The sequence below is a fragment of the Ruditapes philippinarum genome, unplaced genomic scaffold (assembly GCF_026571515.1).
Source record: "Ruditapes philippinarum isolate M1 unplaced genomic scaffold, ASM2657151v2 ctg3964_1_1_1_1, whole genome shotgun sequence".
Lineage (NCBI taxonomy): Eukaryota > Metazoa > Mollusca > Bivalvia > Venerida > Veneridae > Ruditapes > Ruditapes philippinarum.
In genome coordinates this window covers 15,028-38,863 of record NW_026859746.1, presented here as the reverse complement: position 1 = coordinate 38,863, position 23,836 = coordinate 15,028, and the positions used below count along the sequence as shown (strand labels likewise).

Here is a 23,836-nt window from a genome sequence, read left to right as displayed (position 1 = left end):
AAAACATTAAAAGTATGTGTTATCTTAATTGAAATGAAATACATATATATACAAAATGAAATACAAAATCGAAAAAGAGGCAGAATTTGATAACAATGCAATTCAGAGATTTCTAACTTAGAGCGTGTTCTAAACAAGTGTGTGAAGTTTCAAAGCTGTATGATTTATTGTTTTTGAAATACCATGTTTCATGAAACTTCTTAACCACAAATTTCTTTGTCAAAATAAGGCCTATAATTTGGTCTATATTCAATATTAGATGGACGAAGAATAAACTACGAGTGAAAACCGATTGTAACTGCAGCAAACAACAATGCGAGACTGGTTTGGATTTAAAACTGGAACCTATATAAAAAATAAAGCGTTTGATTCATACGCTGTATGTCAATTTGAGATTATATATCCCTGTTCCGGAAATCAAAATAAAAAATGGATACCCAATGCAATGCAATGCAATGCAATGCAAGCAAAGTATTTTCTTTTCTTAATCAATTTAAAAGGCTTATATAAGAATAACATTCTGTTCTTGCATATGAGCCCACATATTTTGTCTCCAGGAAACTTAGGTAAATGAACTTACCTCGTCTGAATCGTTGTCATATTCTACCATATTTTCCTTGGAAATTATAATTATAATGGCAAGCACGTGGGAAATAACAAAATCCATAAGTCATAAATCAAAAGTCATAAATCAAAAGTCATAAATCAAAAGTCATAAGAAAATAGTAAAATAAATCTATAAGTCGAAACTCAAAAGTGACCCTCCAAGGCTTCCATAAATTTTACTAAAGTGATATCAATGTGTTTTCATTCTTACATAAAATACTGTATTGTTACTACATCGCAACTAATACGTTACTTAATACTGTATATACAAATTAAATATTCCTATCAACTATAATTATGACTTTTGCTTATCATTATGTTTAGTTAAAGAAAATAACAAAGGATTAATCAGAGCGAGAAAGAGGGGGTTAGAGAGTGGGTCAAGGGGGTGTATTGAGAGAGAACTGACATACAGTATATACATGTTGATGAGTACACATCAGCTTTATCGAAACAATTAACTTATAATAGCGATATTTTAGTTTATTACACTCCCAGATGTATGAACTTATCTGGAACTTTTCTGTTCTTGAAACATTTATATCGTTACAAAAATACGCCAGTTGAACAAAAATTACAGCGGGATAGATAATCTGTCAGTAGTTTATAACTTGATTTACGTGCCATGCTTTATGATGAGTAACACAGAGAGAATACGCCTGGCCTATTTGTTTTTTTATAAACCATTGTTTTATATCTGCGTATTAAACAGTGTATATGAGGTAATTAGTGTAAATATTTGTTTTAATGAAGATAATTTATGTGATGACTTTAATTATAAATGGTGGGAATATTATAGAGCGACTAAACCCGCTATGAAAAGGATTATTTGCTTATGTTAAAAAAATGCAAGCAGTTTTCGACAGCGGAAAACAAAACTCCATGACTTGTGTGCAAACGGCCTTATTAGAACAATTTTAAGTGGACACATACTTCATGAAGATTGGGTATCAAATAGGTCAGTGTGTTTACTGCAATAAGTCACAAACATTTAACAAAAATGTGTGAAACGAATGGCGTCTTAGACAATGTTACTTTAGCAAGGAGGGAGAATCTGATGGATGTTTTAAATTCGTCTTGCGGAAATATAACACAAGATGACGGCTACGCGGGAAATTCTTCACGTGGTGGTGGTAACAGGAGAAGTTACGCTAGTTATCAAAAATTTTCATGTGGTTACTGTGACACAGCATGTATATACAGCGCCATTGAGACATTGTTTATCATTGGAATAGTGGCAAACATGTTTGTTATAACACGAGTCATTCGTGACCGGAAGTTACATGACCCAACATTTGTTGCTATAGCAGCTTTAGCTATTGCTGATTTATTATTTCTTACTCTAAATCTGACAACATCATTTGAAAGAGTTATCTTATCTGTCACGTGTTCATCTCCAGTAATAATTAGTTCACCATATTATATACTGAAATCCATTTTCTGGTTCTCAGCAAATACACACGTGGCTTTGCTAGCAGTTTTGAGGTATATCACGTTGGCTTATCCTTTAAGAGCTAATGCCTATCTTACAATTAAAAAGGTGATGATATCGTCTATAGTTGTGTGGATAATTGGAATAATAATTACAGGAAGTCTAATAGCACTTATAGGAGCACGAATTATTCTGGCTGGACGATCCCAGGAATTTTTGTTATTTTTATGGCTTTCGGTTTACTTTTTACCACTGATTATAACATGTATTCTTCATATTTTGAAAATATTTCTGGTCAAAGGTTCCATTACTGTCACAACAACAGAATCTACCCGGATGTCGATACAGCGCATGTCAAAAATAGTTGTTGTTGTGATCGTAATGGCGGCTGTTCTTCCATTACCGAGACTTATACATAAATGCTTAAAACTTGCTGGACGAGATGTATATCCACCTAGTGATTTTCGAACTCATTTTGGTGAAATCGCGGATTGTTTATTTCTCATAAACCATTTCATCAATCCGTTCATTTATGGATTTATGTCTGAAAAGTTTCGCAGAAGCTTAAAGGCGATTTTCTCTTGTTTACCTGGGGTTAATGAGGACAGTATTGTCACGTCTGATACACCATTGTCATCAAGAAAGATGAATTACAATCTAGGGGAAATGCCGAGGAAATACAGTTACGCTGATATTTTGGACAGTGTTAATGGTGTGTAACTAAACTGATATCTTATTGTTGATATTCTATAATGATATCAACATAGATATCTATACGGTGAGCTACTATATAAAATGACACCATACAAACAAATATTTCATCATATACAGTATCATATATAAAGTAATAAAATGTTCAACAGTATAAATTGACTCGAGTATAGTTGATATCAGATGTTGTAAAACTGTGCTACCATGTAAATACTAAAGTATAATTGATATCAATACTGAAATAATGTGCTACAATATAAATTGACTGAATTATAATTGATATCAAATGCTGAAAAGGTGTGCTGCAATATATGTAGACTCAAGCATAATTGATATCAAATGCTGAAATAACGTGCTTTAATTTAAATAGACTCAAATATAATCGATAAAAAAAACATATTTTATATTGCTTGTAAAATTAGTGTATGTTTTAAGTCATCAAGCAATATTGGTGTTGTAACTATAACACATTGTGCCAAATTACTAATAATTTACCTTTGTATATAAACTAATATATAGGAAAAGAAGTTTGACTCCCTGTGTAAATGTAATATATAAAAAATAAATTTCTCGAAAATGCAGTAAATAAATATCGTTCAGTTTATATATTTATGTAAAATGTTTAAATTTCTAGTGAATTATTTGTTGCTGAACATAAATATAATAAAGTAATTTTTTTATTTAAATTCTATTATTGCAACAAAGTCTATGCCGGAATAAATCGGGGTAACCAAGATTATAATGAAATACCAACAAAAGTTAACTTAAGTGTTGAAAATTGATTGTTTGATAAACTTCTCATAGTTGTATAATAGATTGTTCTGAATGACTAATATACCGTCAGCAATAATATATTGTTTCTCAAAGTCAAAGTCAAATCACACTCTTTTCATGTTAACATGAATAAATGTGGTTAGTAATAAGGACATTGTTAGTAGAGGTACTTTGAACATATACAATGTATACATACTTAGAGGGATAAGAAATAAATCGTAAAAAGTATTTGTTCTTATCATTTGCTAACACATAAATCACATATTACAATCAAAGCACAGAAGGCGCTGAATTTGTTTGGGTCTCAGAATGTCAGAAAGGTGAAGGTTGTGAGATTATAAAACAATTTGTTTTTGTATATTTACGCAGTGATCTCCCCTAAATTTTTCGGCCTAAGTGTTACATATGAAGGGAAGTAACCGCTTATAAAAAGCGGACTACTTTCGGCACTTGCAATTAACAGCATTAAAGTCTGAAATTTCGCTACCATTATTTGTTTGGTCTGACGTCCCAAACAAATAAAAACTACACATTGGTACATTTCTTATTAAATGAGTTAACCACAGTAAACCGTGGAGAGTTACATTAATTAGACACACTTAGGAGATAATTTCATTGGACACACTCAGGAGATAATTCCATTAAACACACTTTTGAGATAATTTCATTAAGAAGATAATTTCATTAGACACACTAAGGAGATAATTCGTTCCATTTTACCAACATCAGTTAATGTGTGTACTGTAATATTGACGATAAAATGATTACATTAAAAAGAAAAAAAATAATTATTGAACAACCGTCAAGTGGTGTGCGAGTGCATTTATATACGTCCTATTACAATAGATTAGCCTGGGTTCCAGTCTGTCGATTTTGTATGTCCTTCTTGTCGGCAAATCGACATATATTGATACTATCAAAACCAGAGATGTTGTGTTATCTATGACGATCGAGTATGAAAATATAATAAGTTATGAATAAGCAAAAAATATATAAACGCCTGAATCCCAGGCTACTTATAGATATATATACGTATATCTCATGTAGTTGTAGTATACTAAATAACTCCCCATCCCGGTATTGCAAATTACGTAGTTACAGTTCGGATTCTAGATTTTTTAAGAATTAATACACCATACAAATTGTGCAGACTGAATTATTATATCTACACTGTATATTGCAGTTTATCATAAAATTTGATAATTTAAACATTAGTGCTTTTCATCGACGGTAACTTTTAGTTAATGTCGCCTTGTCTTTTTGAACTTTTTGGCTTGCAGCCACGGCTGCAAGCCATTTCATCTGGAAAACTTGTTCCGGTTAGGTGGTTTCCTGCTTACATCTGTTGGTGCATGATTGAACGGGAAACCAGCTGCAATCGTGCCAATCGCAACTTTTTGGTCTTTTCCGTCAGTCTTCGGATTAATGATAATAGCCGATGTAGTTCCGATTGCAATCGTGACAATTCGGGCGATTCCGTCATACTGCGGGGTAATATTACGGAAATCTAAGCTATTTTAGTTACTTCGGTAATCCCAGTTTGTGTATATAAATAGGATTTCTATTTTTACTTGATTTATCGGTTTAAACCGTAATAAATTATAAACGAAATTGTTCCGTTTCAGTTGTTTCTTTTATAATTGTTTTTTTGTCTGTATTAGTTTTATACAATAGAGAATGGTGACTGTAGTATTATTCCGTCTTCAAAGGGTGGTCCTGCTTACCAAATCACGCATGATCGAGTTATATTTTGATCTACTGAACGCAATTCAACTTCTTGGTGAGGTAATCTAAAAATAGCCCATGAATATCATTAACCTTGCCACGTGCTGATCTATGTGTCATAGTTGATACATGCTTATTAATTGGTACCACGTAACGAAGTATTTTAGTGCATTTACTTGTCTATAAAGCAACGGAATGATTTCGCTGCGAAAAAGGGGAAATGAGATGTGCACACTTGTTTTACTTCAGTATCACGTTAATATTTTTACGATTGATCATTTTCTTTATTAGTTTTATACAATAGAGAATAGATCTAAATCGTTTTGACAAAAAATATTCGGTTTTCCAAAAAAAAAAAAAAAAAAAAAAACTAAATAAACCCTTTATGATATACAAATACCGTAATTCAAAAAAAAAATGTGATAATAAATTTAAACAAAAAAAAAGAACAATTTTAAAGGGTTGGGATGAAGGCACAACTGTGCAAGCCTTTCCTTTTAAAAGGAAACTTTATTTATATTCTATTGACTTTTTTTTTCTTTTTAAAATTGTTTTTCCGGAGTCATGACCACGGTAACTTTCCGGTGTCCTTTTATTTTATACCATATGGGTTTTCTTCAAAGAAATATCTAAATTTATTTAATTTTACCCATGAAATATGGTGCTATATCAGTCAAATATATTTCATATTTTTTAAAAATAAATATGAAATATAAATATGAAAGTGGGCGGAGTCAAAACTCATATTTATTTTAAGGGACTTCTTTCGCCGTTTTGTTTGAAAAATCTGATAAATACAAAACAACTTTTTCTTGAATATTGTTTTGAAAACTATCTAGCATGACAGAAAATGGTCTAACTAAGAAAATTAATCCGAACACAAATATCTTTAATTCAGTAATTAACGCTGTACAGACGTTTAAAGAGTTGTTTACATGACGTCACAATGTAGCGCCAAACAGCGCGTGCTTACGCATAAATTACTGCGCGCTGTACAATTGCTGTTGGTAGCAAGCAAGGGGATTCGTTACCATTTTCTTTGATAATGAAATTAAATAAAAAGGTTATTTTTTCGTTTTTCGTGAAATATGGTATATATTTTCACTCAACATGATAAAATGCCACATATTTTCACTCGCCGTACCGGCTCGTGAAAATATGTGGCATTTTATCATGTTTCGTGAAAATATGTTCCATATTTCACGAAACGAAAAAATATCCTCTTATTATGTAAAATCTAGTAAAAATATTATGATTTTTCTAAATGTGAAATAAAAAAGAAGTGAGTAAATTTATTTTTTATTCTTTTTTCCGAAGAAATCTTTGAAACTCATTATTAATAGAATAGAGTATGACCGTAAGGGCATATTTGCTCCAAATGAACGATATTTTAGACATTTTTATAGGGTATAAGATTTGTATATTCTGTTTCTTTCTATACTAATAGCGCATGTATAAAGCCCCTTTATAAGCGTTTGACATTAAAAGAAAACAAAAACAATTGAAATATGTTTTTTTTATTCTGAAAAAGTTATTTAATAAAAATAATGTGCTGAGCATGTATACATGTAAATAGTGATCGCCATTCTTGACGTCACAGAAACGTCGTACGACAGCCCCAACCCTGTCGTAGAGCTGCGACACTTCCTACGACGTCGTAGGCTACGACAAACGTTAATAAAACGGTGTTAACGTTCTGCGACATGTCTGCGACAAAAAACTAGCCTACGACATGTCGTAGAGCGTTGATAAAACGGCCCCCAGAGGTCAGTAGAGCAGATTCAGGTAAATAAAGGTAAATATATATGAAGTATGTGCGAGTTACGAAGAAAATCTTCAAAGAAAACAAAGTCTGTTCACCTGTGAATGTCCTTATTCCAAATATATATACATTACATCACATTACATTGTTCCAAACTAAAACCTAGTAACTTTAGTCACATTTTCACAATAAATTTCTAAGAAAACAGTCCGAGAAATTATCTACTTCCCGACCATTACACTAACCGGAAGTTATTATACCAAACAAACTTAAATTACGTAGATACAAAATATTTTTAAATTTGCAAATTGGATGTTGTGTTGTTTTTATTTCTGACACTGAATACAAGGGGGTTAATCCATGCGCGCGCATCCTTAAAGTTCTGATACTGCGAACACTTCATCGGCCGGTATTTCGAAGAAAAACGGGTGGTGTGAAGAAATCAGAAAAGGTATGAATTTAATTTGTTTTGCAAAGAAGATGTCCTAACTTCTAGTTTTTATATACAAAATGTCTTGAAGTAACTCTTCCCTGTTTTGTCAGTATTTCGCGTTGAACGCGATTTTGATTCTGGATAGTGCGTACACCCGGCGTTGATATGTTACAGAAAATGAGCAAATATCGATTAAACTGGTCGTTTTAAACGGCTGGAAGTTATACTGTTGTAGAATCCTTTTCAAAAATATATTTCAACCTTCGTTCCTATTCATCTGTACTAAAAATGTATTTAAACGCACTATTTACAGAAAACAGAGATTATGATATTGCGTACACTCTAAAAAAAACAGATACTGCGTACACATATCTATGCAATTGATAGAAAGTACATTTTATTCGAAGCAGTCTAAGGTTTATAAAATGATAAAGCGGATTACATGGGTGTCCCATTTGAAGAATTATTTAAAATCTACATCCTAGAAAATGTTTAGAATTAACATTTATTTATGCAATTTGTTTAGGTATTTATGTAAAACCTGGTGAATAATTGTCTATCTTGATAATGTTTTTATACTCTACATTTCAAAATAAATTACTTCTTACAGTCAAATTTATATCTTATTTAAGAAAATGAATGTGTGTCGATTTTGTGGTGAATTCTTTGCCAGTGAATCTTCTCTCAGACAGCATGAGGCACGACATCGGCAAGATGGCCCCTACAAATGTGATATATGTAGTCAAGTGGCTTTTTCGGAGTACCATTACAAAACACACATGCAGCGTCATTCCTCTGAACGCAAGTACGAATGTAAATGCGGCAAATCGTTCAAGACATCTCATGATTTTAAACGTCATGAACAAAGAAAGAGCCAAATAAAGGAATTCAAATGTGATGAATGTGGCTTGGCCTTCCATAATAATAAAGATCTTAATGATCACAAAGATAAGCACGAGAATAGAAAACGTCATAAATGTGGAAAGTGTGGCAAAGCATTCAGATATAAATGCAATCTTTACAGACACTCCAAAATGCACGAAGGGTGAACATTGTGGGAAAAAATTCCAAGCGAAGCAGCTATTTCGTCCCATCTCTCATATGCAAATAAAGATCCTGACTGTCAAGTGCAGTATTTGTAATCAAAGCACAGAAGGCGATGAATTTGTTTGGGTCTCAGAATGTAAGAAAGGTACAGGTTGTGAGATTATATGTATAGTGCCACCAATGCTTTCAAGCGTTTTAATTGTATTAAATTGGCTATAAGACAAATTGCAACACTGATATTCAATCCAATGTTTATTTGACTTAAACAATTTGAAAAAAAATGAGTTGCCTTTACTGGGATTTGAACTCCAGACCTCTCGCTTCCTAAGCGAGCGCGAAAACCCCTCAGCCACGGTGAATTTATATGTGAACGGCCTGAAGAAAACCATATTATTCTAAATTAGGACTTGTAACGACTTTAACTGTTGTTTAACACAGATGTAAATAATCCTGGAGCTTACTATAAGCATGTATATCTATAAAGATTCAAAGGTCTGCAAGCTCTGTGGTATTTTCTGATCTTTGCAATCTAAATCGTGCTGTATATCTGTATGTATTTTCCTGTATAAGTTTATTTTTATGTACTATAATTCATCTTGCAAGGCACCAGAGTTTGATACATACGAAATTTTGCATAACTAGAGTTGCATCAAAAAATCATTTATGTTCATTTTTTATGACAGCCACATTTTATCCTTGCATATCTTGGCTACTTCCTTAACAAAGACACTTTAAAAAGAATTTAAAAAAACAAAGTTTCCTCGACTGGGATTCGAACTCTAAACCTCTCACTCACGAAGCGAGCGCGTTACCCCTGCACCACGGAGAAGTTATACAAACGATGCCTGAATAAAATTAAGTCATTCTAAATTAGAACTTCCATTGCATTTCGGGTTTGTAATCCTTATTAATTTCGAGGTATTTTGTTCACGATAAACCTGTTGTTTAAAATTGAAGTAAATAATTTAGCGAAAATTTTCTCACCCAAACAGTCCGACATGTAGAATCTACTCGGCAGTCAGATTTCTTTGTGAAGTATTCGGTAATCGACATCGCTAGAATCTATATATTCCACTACTCGGTTTGTGTAGTATTCGGTTATAGACATCGCTAAAAATAGTATTTTCATTAATAAAATCATATTCATCCGCGTAATTTGTGATTGTGCATTTATTGACAATTCTATAAGCCAACGCCATTTTTAAACTTTGAATGCGTTGTAATTTGTTGGATACTTGTAACAAAATAAAAATATTTCTTTCTTTTAAATCGCTAGTTTTAAGCTGTTTTGAGAACTACTTGTTGTTAGGGTTGTCGTGAAACTTCTGTGTCAGAGATTGAATGTCCGCTTTGTATTTACTTATTTTCGATCAGAAAATACAATAAAACAATATTAGAAATCTTCGACCATTCGGGAATTATTTTGCTTGAAAATTAATGCGTCTTGACCATCTTTACGCAGTGATCTCCCCTGAATTTTTCGGCGTTAGTGTACATATTAAGGGAAGTAACCGCTTCAAAAAAAGTGGACTACTTTCGGCATTTGCAATTAACAGCATTAGACTCTGAAATTTCGCTACCATTATTTGTTTGGTCTGACGACCCAAACAAATAAAAACTATTCAGTCATACCAAAACTCTTAAGGAACACATGAAAAGGAAACACAGTTAAAAGTTCGTGGAACATGAACGCATTCCAAAGAAAATATTTGCTGCAAGCGTTTTTAGTTCAAGTTACAAATATATGCTATTTTCTTATGCAATTTAATTTACCATGTTTTTCCCATGAAGTGTCTGTAGAGATTGCATTTATACCTGAATGCTTTGCCACACTTTCCACATTTATAACGTTTTCTATTCTCGTGCTTATCTTTGTGATCACTAAGATTTTTATTATTAGAGAAGACCAAGCCACATTCATCACATTTGAATTCCTTTATTTGGCTCTTTCTTGGTTCATGGCGTTTTAAATCGTGAGATGTCTTGAACGATTTGCCGCATTTACATTCGTACTTGCGTTCAGAGGAATGTTAATTCTAAACATTTTCTAGGATGTAGATTTTAAATAATTCTTCAAATGGGACACCCATGCAATCCGCTTTATCAGTTTATAAACCTTAGACTGCTTCGAATAAATTGTACTTTCTATCAATTGCATAGTTATGTGTACGCAGTATCTGGATTTTTTTAGAGTGTACGCAATATCATAATCTCTGTTTTCTGTAAATAGTGCGTTTAAATACTTTTTTTTAGTACAAATGAATTGGAACGAAGGTTGAAAATATATTTTTGAAAAGGATTCTACAACAGAATAACTTCCAGCCGTTTAAAACGACCAGTTTAATCGATATTTGCTCAGTTTCTGTAACATTTCAACGCCGGGTGTACGCACTATCCAGAATCAAAATCGCGTTCAACGCGAAATACTGACAAAACAGGAAAGAGTTACTTCAAGACATTTTGTATATAAAAACTAGAAGTTAGGACATCTTCTTTGCAAAACAAATTAAATTCATACCTTTTCTGATTTCTTCACACCACCCGTTTTTCTTCGAAATACCGGCCGATGAAGTGTTCGCGGTATCAGAACTTTAAGGATGCGCGCGCATGGATTCACCCCCTTGGAATACATAGTACATAACCATTTTTTATAATATCTGAATAAGGGAGGTAATGATAGCGCGATTTGGCTAAACGATAAAAGATTTACTGCCCTTATATAAAGGCGGCCACACAGGTCAATTGTCACATACTGCTTGCTTACGTTAGGTATACAATTTTCGTAGCCAATATATCCACTTGACATAAGAGAAGTTAATAATAACAAATTTCGTAGTCTCTCCTATAGTTTTATAAAAACGATACATGTACTAAAGTTTCATTCCATATAACAATATTGTACTGTTTTATTTCTAAGTTTTTACAGTGTCATTTGTTCTGTATCAAAAGAATGGTCAGTTTGGTCATATTTCCTTTATTTCAATAATTCTCTGTAAAATAGAGAAAAACATAATCACTAAAGAATGCCCAAAACCACAAAATTGAAAATCCTGCTGGCTAGGTTTGATTCACCCTGTACATGGACAGTACTTAAAAGAACAAGTTATCGTCCACGCCCCCCCCCCCCCCCCCCACCACCACCCCCCACCCCACCCCCACCCCCCCCCCCCCCCCTAGCATTTAACATTTAAACATAAAATTGTGGAATTTTTTAATTAAGAAACATCCGCAGATGTGTTTATACGGCGGTTATCATGGAATCTTCAAAGTGACACGTTAGTGCTATTCCATGAAAAGCGGCGTATGACTGATTATAGAGTATTGAAGTATAAATAATGGAACCACCCAAGTTAATAACGCCAAATAGAAGAAACTAAAATAAATCATAACATGCATAAAATATCGTGCTGAATCGAAAATAAAACATTTTTGATTATGATTATATACGGGGCGACTTTTAAGGCCTCCACACGGCACAAATAACACTGATACAATAGAAAATAGAGAAAAACGGAATCCCCAAAGAACGCCTTAAAGAAGAAAATACTTCCTGCTATACAGTTATTGTATTATAAATGAAATCTCGTCTTTAGAGAAAAATAACATTCGAAACTAAACAAACCGACTCAATTTGTATCGTTTGAAAATTGTAGTAAAACAGCTTCAGAGATATTGTTAAAGCAAATCGAAAATGTTTCTTTTGTAATGTAAGTTTATCAGTACAATTTCATTATTTTCATTTATTAATAATTTGATATCATCCTACTGTAACGATTGGAAACGGTGTAATAACACTCAAAGTCAATTAATTCCATGTTTATCCTATCTATAATTCATGTGACATAAAACAATTTTGTTGTCGCGCATGAATAAATATCTACCACTGTCAATATCTATGTCCGATATCTTGGTAAAACATATGTATTAGATTGTCTCTTTTTTTTTCTTGTCACTTAATTACCATTAATCATAAAAGTACTAAATAATTAAGTAGAAACATAATCTGTCAGAGCTTGATACTGGTAAACAATAATGTCTCATATGAAATATGCAAAAGGTATTTAGAATTTACGGAATAATTATTCCACTGAGGGTTGTAAAGGAACAAGACAAAGTTTACCAAATTTACCCTGTTAAACTATTACATGTATAACTTAAAAACTTAGAAATATCAAAATATGGGTGCATTTTTAAGCATCATGCTGATTTACATGTAATTTTGAAAATGTATTTAGAATTAAAGTATTATGAAGGGAACAAAGATATCAAATAAATTTGTACATTGCAAACGGCGCTTACAATCCACGTAAATTACCCAAAAAGAGGCCAAAATATCCAGAAATAGCCCTTCCTGCATTAGTAACTGTTGCTTAAACATTATTGAAAACTAACATATAATCCTTTGGGTTGATTTGACAGCTTTCTAAATTTGATTTTTTTAGCAACTATCTATGATTTATGGTGGCATATTTCTATCACCAGATAACCATATAAATAACTACTTAATTAAGAGGTTAGCTAGTTACGTAACTAGTAAACCTCTTAATTAACTAGTTAGTTATGTGGTTAACTAGTTACGTAACTAGTTATTTTTTCAATAAATAAAAGATCATAACGGGAAATAAATGCATGTTAATGCCTACAACTGCCATCCATTTTATTATTTTACCAGCTTAATATTAAGAGGTTAACTAGTTACGTAACCAGTTAACCTCTTAATTAACTAGTTAGTTATATGGTTATCTGGTGGCAGAAATATACCTCCAGATCGCTGTCTGCATAACGTTAGATACCCTCTCTATGGTTTAGTTAATATACTTCCACGGACCAATTATACTACATTTGTATTTCTAAGGGTACAATTGGAACCGTACGAAACATTCAAGAAATTTAACAAATCTACACATAATTATACAATATTCTATGATCATATAAGGAGAGGAATTTGGGATTTGGTAAAAAAAATCAGTAGTTTGTTTCAACCGCCATATTTTTCCAAAATTTTATAACAGACTAAATCAAACCAAGCCTTACAAGTTCAGTTAGACAATGTTGGGCGATCTTTAGGGCTCCCACTTTATTAATTATGATTTATTTATTTATTTATTTATTTATTTATTTATTTATTTATTTATTTATTTATTTATTTATTTATTTATTTATTATGATAAAGTTATTAAAAGGTAGGTGTCGTTATGATATCTCGTGAATATTTGTCATTTTAGTCTATGCTATATGCCCCTTATGAGGTGCACTTAAATGATATATACGGTATTGCAAATATTGCTTTATTTCAACGACGACGAAAATGCTGGAAAATATATATACATTTGAGCCGCGTCATGACAAAACCAACATAATGGGTTTGCGACTAGCATGGATCCAGACCAGCCTGCGCATCCGCGCAGTCTGATCAGGATCCATGCTGTTCGCTTACCAAACTTATAACAAGTAGAGAAACTGATAGCGAACAGCATGGATCCTGATCAGATTGCGCAAATGCGCAGGCTGGTCTGGATCCATGCTGGTCGCAAACCCATTATGTTGGTTTTGTAATGACGTGGCTCATATATTCTTAATTTATGGCGTTTTTAATTTATGTTTTGTATGGGAATGTCCCGAGATACAATTAATTCATATGTTTTTATTTCGCTGAACAAAGAATGTGGGAAAAGTAAATAATTTAGAATTTTACTTTGAATAATTCAGAATTTTACTTGAAGGCAATAATAATTTTTGCTAAACAACAAGGTTTTCATTCTTTGAAGGTTTTTGAAATAAGCGGTATGTATTTTATTTAGTTCAAGTTGCTTTGTGTATAGGTCGGTGAAAAGTTTGCAATGACATAATGGAATATTGAAAAAATGTTTTGCTTATTTTATTAGCTTAGCATTTCTATAACAAAGGAGAAAAGTTAAAAATTTATTAAAATATGGAATTTAGTTGATGTAGGTTAGTTGTTTAGTTTTAACTAAGAGAGGCAGTTTGATGAAATGCATCATTTTTTTTTAATTTGTTACAACTGGATAATATCTTATAAATATAATTTTCGCGATTTTTTTAAACGAATTATATAGGATATAAAGATTTTTAAACGAATTATATACTATTAAAATAAACAGTTTTTTTAAACGATTTATATAGGATATAAACAATACAAAAAGTAATAAAACATATGCTGAACCAACATTTTCGGTGATTTACCATAATAAATACTTATTGTGAATTTATGTAGTTGAAACACCAGTCATGGCGTCATACGGAAATCCAATGAGTGAATCAACTATTCTGCGTAATCATGTATTTTATCAGAAGAGTTACGTACAGACGGATACCCTACCAGCACCGACCAGAAGTAACTCACCGGTCCGTTTCAAACCACTCCGTAAAAGTAAACCAAAAGCAAAGGTAAATATAATTGTTCAATCTTTTTATTAGGAATTAGATGAATACATGCTCGTTTATTGCTGTTGTTTTTTTTTTAATCATTTTTATTCATCTTTATTCATAAATGAAACGCTGCTATGTACAAAATGTAAAAATCATACCAGTAACAACAAAATTGGAAAACTGAATGAGTAATTATTATTTCAAACACTGTTGTCTACTGCAATTGATCTATCCTTTTTAAATTTATTTTTATATCTAAAATTTTAGTGGGATTTCTGAGTAACTTAGTTTCAAATTATATTTATTTCATAAAAAGCACCTACATAGGATAAATGGTTACAATATACTGAAATAAAATAATACACCCATTTCAATCACAAATATTTAGACTTTTCTTTCAAGTTGATTTCCTATTCGGACAAAACTTTGTAGTTATTGATATATTCATAAAGAAAGATTTTTATAACAATAAAAAATACGATTATGAATTAATTAGTGATAAATTATTTAGTTTATAGCGAGTTTGATTATGTAGAAAGCTATAAGCTTATAGACACATGTTTGAATCAGTTCCTGGAACAGATCTGTACTAGGTAATTGGTGTAAAGCTTACAGACAAAATATTAAGGTTTTGAATTGAGCAAATGTGAAATGTAGTAAAATTATGCAATCTGTTCATCTGTACTGTTACCTACATATGCATCATCAGTTATATAGCCATTTTATCACACGATCGCGAACTGTTACATATACTTAACAGTGTTATAAATAGTTAGATTATATTTAAGTGTTTTCGATAAATACAGTTGTATGAAAATAAATATTTTATGAGTGACGGTAGCCGCGAGTGAAACACGATAATTTTCATATCACAAGATTTCTGTCTACTGTTTACATTTTCACTGCAGGGAAAAATAATTTTTTACATTGAAAATACGGGAAATGAAAGCACGCATTTTATTCAATCAATATTTCATTTATAAGTATATATTAAATTTATTCACTGATTACAATTATAACTCATGATTACGAACGACCGGTAGGGCCATTTCAACTTTATGAATTCTCCATTTCATCTTCATGAATTCACAATTTCAACTTCGTGAATTCCCGATTTCAACATATGGAATTCATGAATTCCCGATTTCAAATTCACGAATTTACGATTTCAACTTCACGAATTCACGATTTCAACTTCATGAAGTTGAAATCGAAAATCCATGAAGTTGAAATCGTGAATTCATGAAATTGAAATCGGGAATTCATGAAGATGAAATCGGGAATTCATGATGTTGAAATGTCCCCACCGGTCTTCCGTACATGATAACAACTCATTCTTATTCATCTTTATAATATGATTTTTGGAAAGAGAAAAGAAAAGAAATAAAGTTTAAGACGATATCGCTCTTGATAGTCCCTTGGTTAAGGCAGCAAATCACTAAAATCCATCTCATCTGTGTTATTGATATTATAAACAACGTAATTGCATTAAGCCAAAAGTCACCCGAATAAATAACTAATTTGTTTATGATAAAAAGAATATTGATTCTAATTTTATCGTAAAATGCCTGATCAAGCGATCCAATTTAACGCAACGTCCCAATGGCTTCATTCGCTTCCTGGCAGCTATTCTACTGTGAAATAGAAAGTACTTTTAAGGGATTAACTTGACATGATGGTTTGAACAAATATTTAGTAATACACTTAATACTTTGCGACCCATACAATTAGTAGTGCAAAAGCATACATAGCACTGTAAAGTAATGGAAAACCTCTTGCGAAATGAAATGATTTCGAGCTGATTGCTTCCTACTTGTTTGGGTCTTGCTTGCACTATGCAATATGGAACGCTGCCTCTTCAAATGAGGATTTTGCATTGTAGCCATCTTTCAATCCTTACGCCTAAAATTATTAGACTAAATTCGAAACACGAGACAGGAAATCTTAGATGTAAAGGTACAAATTAAATGTAAATACACTGTTGCTTTACAAATGAAGCTCTATTTGAACTTAAACATATAAAGATAATTTCTGTTAAAGGCCAGTTATGCCTAAGATATGCTACCATTTTTATTTCTTATTTTTGTTTGGTATTTTTTAACAGCTTCATTTTTATTTTTACTCATTTAGCATGAAGAGGAACTATTTTTTGCTTCCTTTACCCTGTTAGCAATTGGTTTATTTCATATTGTATTAGTATGTTGTATAGAAGTCAAAATAGTACTTTTACCTTTACAACACATTACTGCATGTTCAACGACTTTCGTAGTTGTTAACGTTGTTGCATGCTCAAAATCCATTATTAAAACATTATTAAACGCATGTTTGACATCTCCAAGAATTAAAAAAAATATGTATTTCTGAGCTATAGTGTGCCTTTAGAGGAATATTTTATATTTTTAGCTTCACAAATATATTTGATTTGAAAAAAAATTGGAGAGCAAGAGTCTGTCAAAATTCTCATTATTATATAAAGACATGTTCTGTTTAAACATTTAATCATCTCTCATTCTTCGTCATTGCGAATTGTAAATAACACAAAGGTTTGTGAGTAATGTTTTAAGTATTATCCCCAGGAAAATACTGTCACCCGATGCGTTATTTTATAAACGCTAACAAATACTTCATTGGGACACTGTTTCTATAGGTTTTTTTTATTTTTCAGATTTTTAATAGTCTAATAGTACACTTGAATTAACAGTTCCCTTTGGCCTATGGGAAATTAACATTACAAAAATAGTAAGGGGGTAATAAAATTATATGTAATTTTAAAATTGCAATTGTCAAATTCTATTCTACAGTCCGAGTCCAAAGATAAACCTGTTAAGAAACGATCGTCGTCTGCTTCTCCAGTAAGAAATAAAGCGAGGAATAATATTGAGCAGCTGGACTACAGACGATTACAACGGACAGATCGTCCAAGACCTTGGCAAGAAAAAACGCCGAAACTTAAGCATCATTCCGGAACATTGAGTAAGTTGAATTATCTTTTGAAAGCACGTTCATATCTGTCTGTTTTTGCAGAATAAGTGAGATATCAAACTTTTCCCTTTATTTCTCTGGTGTTTTTTGAAGAAAACATTCAATCAACTGTGAATTTTTAAAATACATTCTTCAATAATAATCATATATTTGTCTGTATTGATATCTTAGCTCTATAAAGTTTATTACTTCTTATATCCAGAGTGTTAAGGAATGACTTGTCCTTGCGTTGGAATATAACACATTTCTTCCATTTAGGACATGAAGTCTAAAATAAGATAATAGCTATATTAATTTTAATAAGAATGCCAAGTCGTTATCTGGTCTATTGGTACTTTGCGAAACGGAACGGAACGAAACGAAACGGAACGAGGGGCACCATATAGGGAAAATAAGAATTCTAGTTTAAATTTGGAAAATCAATTTAATCATAATAGTAAATTATATGAACTCTATATAATCATAGTCGAATGATGTTTAGTGTCCAATGAAACTCATAATACACAAAACATTAATATTTAGTCTTGTTCCGTTACGTTACGCAAAGTACCATTACCCACACGGGTATTGGTATTTTGCGAAACGGAACGAAACAAAAATTAAAGGGGTTAGATATATCGGTGAAAAGGAATAAATCTTTTATTTGTAGTTAAAAGCATAACACTGAATGATTATAAATCGAACATCTGCAAACGAGCACATTTGTACATGTATATGAACCAGAGAGCAACCTTATATTATTTTCCGGTCCGGATATATATAAAGTCTTGTAAACATTACTAAACATAAGCTGTCGAATGAGGAAACTCACGCAGCACGTTAAGAAATGAAATTAAATTCGCCTTGTTTCGTTCCGTTACGCAAATTACCAATACCCACACAGGTATTGGTACTTTGCGAAACGGAACGAAACGAGAACAAATAATTCATTTATAAGAAATATTTTTCAGGGAATTCATATCTAATTATCTAATACGCGTTTATGCTTGCATGCACAAGAATGGTCACAAGAATTTGCAATTCAATATTGTTCAAGCAATTTGCGACAGCTGACAAATCCATAATTTATTATTGGTGTCATGCAACACTTTACTAAAAGTAAAGGCATATTTTCTTATTTAATGTGGCTAGTCCTTTGAATGGATGGAACAACTTATTTCCGGTCGTGCCCACTGAAGGCGACATATACCCCCCCCCCCCAGCATCAAGTCTAGGCCGATACTGCTGGAAACAATACACATGTTAGTAATTCACCGAGCACTGAACACAAGTCGTGATGTCAGCTGCGGCCGGGAACCGAACTCAGACCGCTGTTGTTGTAGTTCAACCTGCTATCCACTGTTCTACTGACTACCTATGTATGAATACTGTTCATACTCTCATACTTTCATAGATACATCTACCTTCATAAATAACCTCGATATGCAATACTGCCGGGCATATTAAATAATCATTTATGGTTTTATATATGTACTTATAATTGCCGTGCCTGGACCTACAAGTCGTATGTATGTTATTAGATTATAGGGAAATTTGTATGTTTGTGACGGGAATATTTTTTGCATAATTCCTTGCATTTACATGCGTCTTATAAAAATGATATTCTTCAAACTACTTTTTACGCTGTTGTTGTCATCATCTTAAATTACAAAATACATATATAACCAAAATAGCCCGTTCTCTCTTGCTTCTTTTTGTTACCAAACCCCACAAAGGTACTTTGCGCAACTGAACGAATAAATATTTATAAAATGAAATTTCTTAGAAATATCGGATAATCGTTTATATGTCTGTATAACTGTCGAGCCTGGATCTGCAACTCATCTTTTCATGTATTAAGGAGAATTTGTATGTTTGTGTTCCTTGCATGTAATCGCTTGTAATGAATATGATTTATCTATTTTTATATGAATTCTTACTATCAGCATCGTGAATTACATAACACATTTGTAACCAAATTAGGGGTCTTTTTATATTTTGTTTCGTTCCGTTTCGTAGAGCTTCGATCTGCAACTTGTCTTTTTATGTGTGAAGGTTACTGGAGAATTTGTATGTTCGTGTGAAGGGAATACTTTTCATGTATTTCTTTGCATGAAAATGGTTGAACTGAAATTCGATTATCATTTATTTTTTTTCTAATTCTATCAGCACCTTGAATCACATAATATCTTTGTGACCAAATTAGCTTTTCCTATCTCGTTTCGTTCTGTTTCGCAAAGTACCAATACCCACAGAGGTATTGGTACTTTGCGAAACGGAACGGAACGAAATGCTGTAACTATAAACTGTATATATACATATCTACGTATCATCATAGAAACATGAACCTTCATAAGATGCCTCGACATTGCAGTACTATAGAGCCGCAAATTGCCGCCTTCAAATAAATCTTATCTAAATCTTACATATTGATTATTGAATAATCATTTATGGTTGTATTGTATAATTGCATGCCAGCATCCGAAATTCGACGTGTTTGTCCAGAGATAAACATGATTTTCTTAATTCTTATTGTCTGCATCTTGAATTACATAATACATATACATGTATAACCAAATTAGCCCTTTCTCTCTCGTTTCGTTCCGTTTCGCAAAGTACCAATACCCACACAGGTATTGGTACTTTGCGAAACGGAACGAAACAAGAGAATATTATTTTATTTACATGAAAGTTTTCAAGAATATCAAATAATCGGTTAATCGTTTACATGTGCGTGTTTGTATAACTGTTGAGTTTGGATCTGCATCTTTTTATGTAAGGAAGAGAATTTGTAAGTTCTTGAAGGGAATACAGTTCGCATATAGACTGTAACCTTAATGAAAAATTATTTTCCTTCTAATTATACTTTTTATAGTCAGCATCTTGAATTGCTAAAAACATATATAACCAAATAAACATTTCCTACCTGGTCTCGTTCCGTTTCGTTTCGCAAAGTACCAATACCCACACGGGTAATGGTACTTTGCGAAACGAAACGGAACGAGATTTTTTATAAATATAGTTTTGAAATTCATATATAATAATCGTTTATGCTTGCATGTGCAATAATGGTTAAGCCTGAATCTGTAAGTCGTTGATTATTTCAGCTTTAAAAAGCCATTAACGGAAATTACGGGTAACACACTGTAATTATATACACACCTACGTATACGATCCTTTATAGAGATACATGTAACTTTATTAGATGCCTCGATATCGACATGCAGTAAAGGGCCTCCATGGCCGAGTGATTAATGTCGCTGACTTCAAACCACTTGCCCTTCATTGATTTGGTTAGAGCCTCAGTCGGGGCGTTCAATTCATCATGTGAGGAAGCTATCCAGCTAAATTGCAGTAGGTCGGTGGCTCTACACATGTGTCCTTTCGTGATGAAATCATGCACGCACGGTCACCTGGGTTCTTCCTCCACCGCCCATGCTGAAAAGTCGCCATATGACCTATAATTGTATCTTTGCAACGTTAAACCCAACAAATAAATTGACATGTAATTTAATAGAGTCGCACATGTCGAATAATCCTTCAATGTTATACGTATTATTAATGATCAACATTATTTTTTGTCCAATCACATTGTAGTATTTTTCAAATTTCTGCTAAGTCTTACTTTGGTTAATGTGCATTAACTAAAAAAAATTTACTTAATCTGTCGTCTAACCAGTCTAACAAATTTCAATAATGCATTATAATTATTAGGGAGGAGTTAGATGTGTGATTTGCACTCTGAATTGTAAAATATCTAAGGTTATCAAAACAATGCCAACGTAAAAAAATTAAGCGAGGTCAGGTGTTCTAAATGTGAGGATACAATCAATTAATTATTACATAGATAATACATGTGGGGCACGCAGAGACAAATGATCACATAGTAACTTTTTTATATCCTATTAACTCTAAGAAAAATGTCTGTTATAAATTGCTGACTGATTTAAACTTTATATTTTCTAGAAAAGTAACCAAAACATTATTTTCTTTCAGTTCATAGTACATTTGTAACTGCATTAACAATCCTTGATATCAAGAATACAATGTTTACATGTTTGGCTGGAAAATTCATTGTAAATGGACCCCCTCCACCTGTAAATTAAAACTAGAATTCCTAATTTCCCCTATATGGTGCCCCTCGTTCCGTTTCGTTTCGTTCCGTTCCGTTTCGCAAAGTACCAATAGCCGTTATCTGTGCTGCCTTAATGTTTTAACGACTTTGAATTTTATTAATTAAGCCCATTTCCTAAGGACACTATAACTGGGGTGTGTTAATGAGTGATTGAGAAGTCCAGTCAATCATTTACAGCTCCCCAGGTTCTATGTCTTTGTCTTGGTGTTGTTTCAGAGTTGATGTATGACGGCGCACTCCCTGAATTCATTGATAAATCTAAGGCGACATTGCGTGCCAGAAAATATGTATCCAACACTAAATACGGGAATATATATGAGATAAGGTAAAATACATTTTGAATTATTCAAACGCCCATTTGTTTGTTTCTGTTTATGTTTATCTTAAGTAGCAGTAGTAGAAAAGTAGTAGTAGTAGTAGCAGTAGCAGTGGTAGTAGTATGTTTTAGTTTTGATTTTGGTAAAATTTCTTTGGGACTTCATTACTGTTATGAGAAAGAAATGTACCTATCATTGTATTTTATAGATTTGATCTGCTAAATAAGTAACACAATTCAAGTCCGTTTTTTGTTATTTAACAATCAATTATTCATAGGTACGTTAATATGAAGTTAGGTAATAGTATTCTTTAAACAATAAATGAGATTTTTTATTTTCTCTTTTGTTATTGATACCATTGAAAACACGTTAAAATAACATTATCTATTTATTTTTGATTTATACAAATTGTATCCATGTCCTATCATTATTTTATATTTAGAGAGGAGGTGCCGAAAAACAAAAGAACAAAGACACCGCCGCCTAGAAAATGGATTTGGGAAGATGATTTTCTACTTTGGATGCATGGTTCTAGAGAAAAATACATGGAGGAGATCGGTTCAACACGACATAAACAAATATCAGCTATACAAGGCTCTTCACCAAAGTCAACAAATACCAGCACTCCCAGGTAATTACATGTCAGAATTTCTTAAACACCTTTACAATATTATTCTATCGGTTAAATGTATATATAATCTTATGCACTAGCAGTGTTAAATAAATGTATTGACTTCGTCGTGCTTTAAAACTTAGGGACTTGTAAAGCAAAGAATCTGGCGCTTTCTTGAAAAGAAAACACTGTAATAACAATTTATGATGAAGTGCACCAACTAGCATTTTTAAAATTATACCATTTTATGCGTTAATGGGAAATGCATTTATTTTACAGACCGGGAAGCCTTCCCTCCATCAAAGAACATTGCCGTCCTAATGCAGAAATTTACGCGTAAGTTGATGAACACGATGCATGTGTCAGAAAAACAAATACTCGCGCATGAAGACATTCTTTAAAACATATTGACATTATGTATTTCACCTCTTTATCTACACAACGTGCATGTTTTATTTAGTATTATACATGTATATGCATGTCATACAGTGAAAATATATAGTTAGAAGTCAATTTAAAGTATTTTTCTTTCTTTTTCTTTCCTTCATTACTGGTAACATCAAAGAAGTCTTTTTCGCAGGTGCTTTTAAGCTTGCCTAATTGTGCTTTTAATAAAAAGAATGAAGCATGGCTTTTACTTTTCATAAATTAATTTACATGTTTTCTACACTGTGAAATAGATTTTATGACCCATAATAACTATTTATAACATTTATAAATTGTCGATACAGCGTAATTGAAATCAACTATATTTGTAAATGATAAATAATTGAATAAGTAATCACTTGATGTTGTGTTTCTCTTATCAAGTTGCTGGTCTACACTTAGACAATCACTGAATAAATCATGATTTTCACATTATTTCAAATCATGATTTTATAACTGCTTTTTGTGAGCAAATTACATGATAAATAATAAATATATTGCGAG

The 23,836-nt window shown here is 32.2% G+C and overlaps 2 protein-coding genes across 3 annotated transcripts; both read left to right on the top strand.

Moving 5' to 3' along the window:
* Nucleotides 1-1,330: 1,330 nt before the first annotated feature.
* LOC132757762 (melanocyte-stimulating hormone receptor-like) lies at nt 1,331-3,751 on the top strand. The gene has a single exon (XM_060749148.1). It carries the CDS (start codon nt 1,607-1,609, stop codon nt 2,756-2,758), a length of 1,152 nt encoding a protein of 383 aa, XP_060605131.1. The 5' UTR covers nt 1,331-1,606; the 3' UTR covers nt 2,759-3,751.
* A 10,311-nt stretch (nt 3,752-14,062) lies between these two features.
* On the top strand, nt 14,063-23,679 carry LOC132757761 (uncharacterized). 2 transcript variants are annotated; one of them, XM_060749146.1, is made up of 6 exons: nt 14,063-14,274; nt 14,726-14,898; nt 17,682-17,853; nt 22,193-22,301; nt 22,736-22,924; nt 23,186-23,679. In XM_060749146.1, the coding sequence occupies exons 2-6, from the start codon at nt 14,740-14,742 to the stop codon at nt 23,244-23,246; spliced, it is 690 nt and encodes a 229-aa protein (XP_060605129.1). In that variant the 5' UTR covers nt 14,063-14,274; nt 14,726-14,739; the 3' UTR covers nt 23,247-23,679. The 2 variants fall into 2 exon arrangements, with proteins under 2 accessions (XP_060605129.1, XP_060605130.1); XM_060749147.1 differs by lacking the exon at nt 14,063-14,274 and adding an exon at nt 14,319-14,442.
* The last annotated feature ends 157 nt before the right edge of the window (nt 23,680-23,836 follow it).

What these genes read in the sequence shown, in the direction of transcription:
- LOC132757762 (XM_060749148.1), top strand. Translation starts at nt 1,607, where the DNA reads ATGTGTGAAACGAATGGCGTCTTAGACAATGTTACTTTAGCAAGGAGG.
- LOC132757761 (XM_060749146.1), top strand. Translation starts at nt 14,740, where the DNA reads ATGGCGTCATACGGAAATCCAATGAGTGAATCAACTATTCTGCGTAAT. An exon ending in AAAGTAAACCAAAAGCAAAG is followed by an intron (nt 14,899 to 17,681) that starts GTAAATATAATT and finishes TCTATTCTACAG; the next exon opens with TCCGAGTCCAAAGATAAACC. An exon ending in ACAAATACCAGCACTCCCAG is followed by an intron (nt 22,925 to 23,185) that starts GTAATTACATGT and finishes TTTATTTTACAG; the next exon opens with ACCGGGAAGCCTTCCCTCCA.